Here is a 5,253-nt window from a genome sequence, read left to right on the forward strand (position 1 = left end):
AAGACACAAGAAGCAACTAATATCACAGACGATTGGTCTTTTAAATGGGGTTTTAAAATTTCTGTAAACAAAACAAAGATTTTATTTTTTGTACGAGGACGAAAGTGTCTGAAAATTTAAAATTGCAAATATATAATCGTGAATTAGAAAGAGTAAAGGAATTGAAGTTTTTGAGATTATGGTTAGATGAAAACTTTACTTGGAAAATTCATCTTCAAAAAGTAGTGGATAAGTGTAAGAGAGTTTTAAATGTAATGAGGTGTTTGGTGGGGAGTGATTGGGGTGCAGAGCGGAAAACAATGAAGGCAATATATTCTGGTTTAATAAGGTCTGTATTTGATTATGGTAGTATAGCTTTTGGATCAGCATCAGATACACTATTAAAAAAATTGGATAATATTCAGTATCAAGCCTTGAGGTCATGAACACCTCCAACATCATCTTTACTAGTAGAAATGGGAGATCTTCCACTTCAGTTCAGAAGATTACAGTTAAAGACTTCTTATTGGTGTCATTTAAAGGGACATATTGGAAATCATCCATGTCATGAAATTTTAAAACCTAGTTGGGAAAAGGAAAAAAAAAAGATTTTAAATTTGTTTGGTTGGAATAGAGAAAACATGACTTTGATTTAGCTTATACAAAAACAGTCAAACAGTTCCTCTTTCACCAGTTCATCCATCTAGAATTCCTAATATTGTTGTTGGTTTTACTTTGTTGGAGAAAGGGAAAAAAGAAAACCTATTAGATCCAATTTCAGTAAAAATTCATTTAGACAAAAAGTACTATGGATATGTCCAAATTTATACAGATTCTTCAAAAAATTCCAATAGCAATAGTGGGGTGTCATTCATTGTTCCAAAATTCAGTATTAAAAAATGTAAAAGAATTACTGATGGAGTGCTAGTTTATGGCGTGAATGGTTGTTTGCCCTGTGTGTCTCTGTGTTGCCCTGCGATGGACTGGCGACCTGTCCAGGATGTATCCCGCCTCTTGCCCATTGACAGTTTATGCAGGAGAGATGATGGGAATCATTTTGGCTTTAGGATGGATTGAGGAAGTTTGTGCTGTAAGAAGGATAATATGTTCTGATTCAAGTTCATCATTATATTCAATATAAAAATAATCATTCTAATAGTAGACAAGACCTTTTTTAGAGATTACATTTTTATTTTATAGAATTCAGACAATGGGTTTAAAAGTTATTTTTACATGGATACCGTCACATATAGGAGTAAAAGGAAATGAGTTGGCAGATAAATATGCAAAACAGGCAACAAAAAATGGTTATATTGATATGATACCATTTAGTAAAGAAGAAATTAAATCTATTATCAAACAAAGGGTTAAGGAAAGATGGCAAAAGCAGTGGGAAGGTGGCTTTACAGAATTCAAATAAAAGTTGGTGCAATGAGGAGAACAGGAAGAAATAGAAACCATTATATCCAGATTATGTTTTGATCATACAAGGTTAAATAGTACATTATTTAAAATGGGAAAACATCCAACAGGAAATTGCAGTAAAACATGTTTTCTTAGTGTGTTCTAAATATTCTGTTGCGAGAAGGGAATTAGTCAATTACAAGAAAATAAAAAGCAATTAAATATAATTAAAAGATATTTTGGACAAACTTTCTACTTCTTAATGTTTTTTTTTATTTAACGAATTACCTTAAGAAAAAAAAATTGATAAAAAGAATATAAGATTTTTTAACTTATTATAATTTTATTTCTTGTTTTGTGGGAGAATTTATATATAACATCAAGATCCACACTCCATTCCAGTAGATGGCGGTAATGGGCATCAATAAGTTGCTTGCCAAACCAACTGAATACTACCTACATTATTTCCTAATCTAAGTTCTCCAACAAGTAAAGGAGGATTTATCCAGTGGCCAGATTTGAACACAGTCAGGCTCTAAAAAGCTAAAAAGATTCATGCTGACGGAGGAGCAACAGGAAAGACTGGAGAAGACAGAAGGTGAATGCCTTTAAATTATTTATTTTAGAGCTTTAGTTTGTCTGAAAATATCAGAGAAAACATGGAAAAAGGTTGTTTTTAATTTATATGAAACCATTTAAAGAATTAAATATTTACAATCCATGAGGTTTTTATTGTTGCTCGTTCATCAATTTAGAAGTGATTACAATAATTAAAAACATCCACAGCAGAATATAATACATTAAACCAGTTTTATAAAATAGGCAGTACTTTCTTTCAATCATAGCAGTTAAATAGAACATCTACAGAATCAAGAACAAAACTATTAGAATTAGTTCAAAGGAAAATTATACTTTCAAAAATCTTTAAAAGGAGAAACTTCCCATTTCTAGAGGAGTGTCAGATTTCTTTAATACATTATTAAGAAAAGGGCTTTTAACCAAGTTAAAGCAGGTTCAAACTGATCAGCAAAAATGACAGCAACAACATCTTGTTTATCTTTTTAAACAAACACGTTTATTTGTTTTAGGACTTCAATTTACCTGAACTACAGACTCCAGCCTCTACACTAATTTCTTTGATGTCCCGTAGTTTAACCCCAATATATCCAGCTGATAGCTTATCATTTAGCCAAAAGTTTCTTAGTCCAAAAAATAAAACTTTTTTTATTTGAATAAATTAATTCAGAAAAAGTTGTGTCACACCATGCCAAAATGGCACAGTAGGGCTCAGTCTGGATTTGTTTTAATTTAGACATCTAGAACTTCTCAATTGCTTGTTGTATGGACAGCAAACTTGCTTCATCTGTAACCAAGATGTTGTCGTTGCACTTTATTATTTTTATTCCCTTCATCACAGATAAAGTAAGAAATCGTGAATATAAACTTCTTTTTTATTGGTAGGGAAACATGATTTTTTGGCTGTTTAAATCTAATTTACTCAGGTCCAAAATAATTAACTATTAAATGTTCAAAGCCCCATATTTGACCAGGACATGAATATTTACCAGGTTAACAATAAAACACTGTATCTGTTCTAGTTTCTATGTAAACAGAGCTGTACATTAATGCCTGTGAGTTTGTAAAGAGGTGAAGGAGTTTATAGATGGACATTTTATCACCAGTCAAACATGAAAAACGCCTCGACTGTTCATTCCTGTGGCGTCTTTAAATATAAATCATTCCACATCATGTATGAATAAATGTCATCTGAACACTTAATTACCTTCTTGTTTAAAACCTTTGTTACAAATCCTTTAGAACAGCTTCTCACCTTTGTGAGTTCTCATGTGTTTTGTTAAATTACTTTTTACAGTAAAACTCCTGTTACAAACGGTACAAGAAAAGGGTTTCTCACCTGTATGAACTCTGATGTGTGAATCAAGATGAGATTTCTTAGTGAAGCTTTTTCCACAGAACAGACATTTAAAAGGCTTCTCATCTTTGTGAATTCTCATGTGAGAAGTCAAACTACTCTTGTCAGTAAAATTGTTTTTACAAACCGTACAAGAAAAAGGCTTCTCACCTGTGTGAAGTCTGATGTGTCTATCAAGACTAGATTTCATTGTGAACATTTTTCCACAGAACAGACATTCATAAATCTTCTCACCTGTGTGAGTTCTCATGTGAAAAGTCAAATTACTCTTTTGAGTAAACTTCTTCTTACAAATCTTACAGGCAAAAGGTTTCTCACCTGTGTGAGTTCTCATGTGAGAAGTCAAATTACTCTTTTGAGTAAAATTCTTATTACAAATCGTACAGGAAAAGGGTTTCTCCCCTGTGTGAATTCTCATGTGCCTATCAAGTTTAGATTTCTTTGTGAAAATGTTTCCACAGGACCGACATTTATAAATCTCTTGACCAGTGTGAGTTCTCATGTGAACCATTAAATGTTCTTTTTTCAGAAAGTTTTCTCCACATGTCGAACATGGGAAAGCTTTCTCTTCAGTCTGCTGCTTCAGAACAAGCTGCTCTTCATGCTCACTAATGGGGAGCTCTGTGGTTTCCTCTTTTGTCCAGGGATGTTCTGGGGATCGCTGCTCTTCTTTTATCTGCAGAGCTTCTGGTTCCTCTTGTCCCAAACTGGAATTCCTCTCCTGTCCACAGAGCTGCTGGTCAGAGGAAACTTCCTCTTTTCCAACAGAATTCTGCAGGCGATCTGAAAGACAAACACAGCAAAAAGACTTTCTATTGTAGGCTAAAGAAAGGACAATTCACTTTAATCATCCTTTTGTTGATCTAACTACACATTAACAGACTAGAAATACATCTCCCAGCATGCAATGCAGCTCTGACATTGCAATAGCAGGTTAAAACAGACTGGTTAATTCTCCGCCATCTGGCAAGGTTAGGACCTCCACTTTTATCATCAAAGCTTTAGAATCTCTCTAAATGGATTACTTGCAGATTCTTAACCATTAAAGACATTTTAAAACAATTTTTTATTCCATTTTTTTTTTTTTTTTTTTTGCTGAACTGTCCAGGTTTCGCCATGCCTTTTACCCAGACACTGCTGGAGAAAGACACCAGCTCCACTGTGACATTATGGATAAGCCCCAAACGACGATAAGCACACACATTTATCAAAGAAGGCCAAAAGAAAAGGCAGGTGCTCTCCAGAAAGTCAGAGCTCCATCCCATTCTGGTCCGATCCAACTCTTTATCTAACATTCTGTCTTCAGTGACGTCAGTACAGAGCTAGATTGTCTGACACCTTAGACACAATAAGTAGAGAAGATTAAAAAAGATGGTAAAAAGACATAATGCACCTCTTCTGAAGACACAACATGGGTAATGCAGAACATCTTAAGAAAAACGGGGTGAAGTTAACATAGATGACATTTTCCATCACATTATTCTGCAAAAGAAATGTTGACTTCAATCAAAACAAAAGTTCAACCTTTACCCTCCCCGGTTTATTTCTACTTCACTTTCAAGCCTAGAGTAAAAACTAATCTATACTACATTCCTGTGACAAACTTTTTGTTATTCTCATGACAAAGATTCATGCAGCTCAAGCTCATCCTATTTGATGACTCAGTCCGTTTAAAATAAGAAAAAACACAACTGCATTGTCTTATTTCAAGTGCATTTTATCTAAATATCTTATTTTAAGAGTAAAAAGAATAATTCCATTGGCAAATCATCTCATTTACCTACTCATATTAAGGGTAAATACACTAAATTCATGATATTTTTACTTCTAGATCGTGAGAGTCTTCGTTTTAGAGATCTTAGACTGCTGTGGCACTCTAAAGCGCTGGTTATACTCCTGCAGCAGTGAGTCGCAGTGAGCTTGACGCAGACATTTTT

At 33.8% G+C, this 5,253-nt stretch overlaps 1 protein-coding gene across 1 annotated transcript in view; it reads right to left on the reverse strand.

Moving 5' to 3' along the window:
• Nucleotides 1–3,113: 3,113 nt before the first annotated feature.
• LOC107104223 (gastrula zinc finger protein XlCGF8.2DB-like) overlaps nt 3,114–5,253 on the reverse strand; it is a 3,306-nt gene continuing 1,166 nt past the window's right edge. Inside the window, exon 2 of the mRNA XM_015404168.1 lies at nt 3,114–4,099. Within this exon, the coding sequence (XP_015259654.1) occupies nt 3,198–4,099 (902 nt within the window). The 3' untranslated portion in view covers nt 3,114–3,197. The remainder of the gene's footprint in view (nt 4,100–5,253) is intronic.

Source organism: Cyprinodon variegatus, unplaced genomic scaffold (assembly GCF_000732505.1).
Source record: "Cyprinodon variegatus isolate N-32 unplaced genomic scaffold, C_variegatus-1.0 Scaffold1657, whole genome shotgun sequence".
NCBI lineage: Eukaryota > Metazoa > Chordata > Actinopteri > Cyprinodontiformes > Cyprinodontidae > Cyprinodon > Cyprinodon variegatus.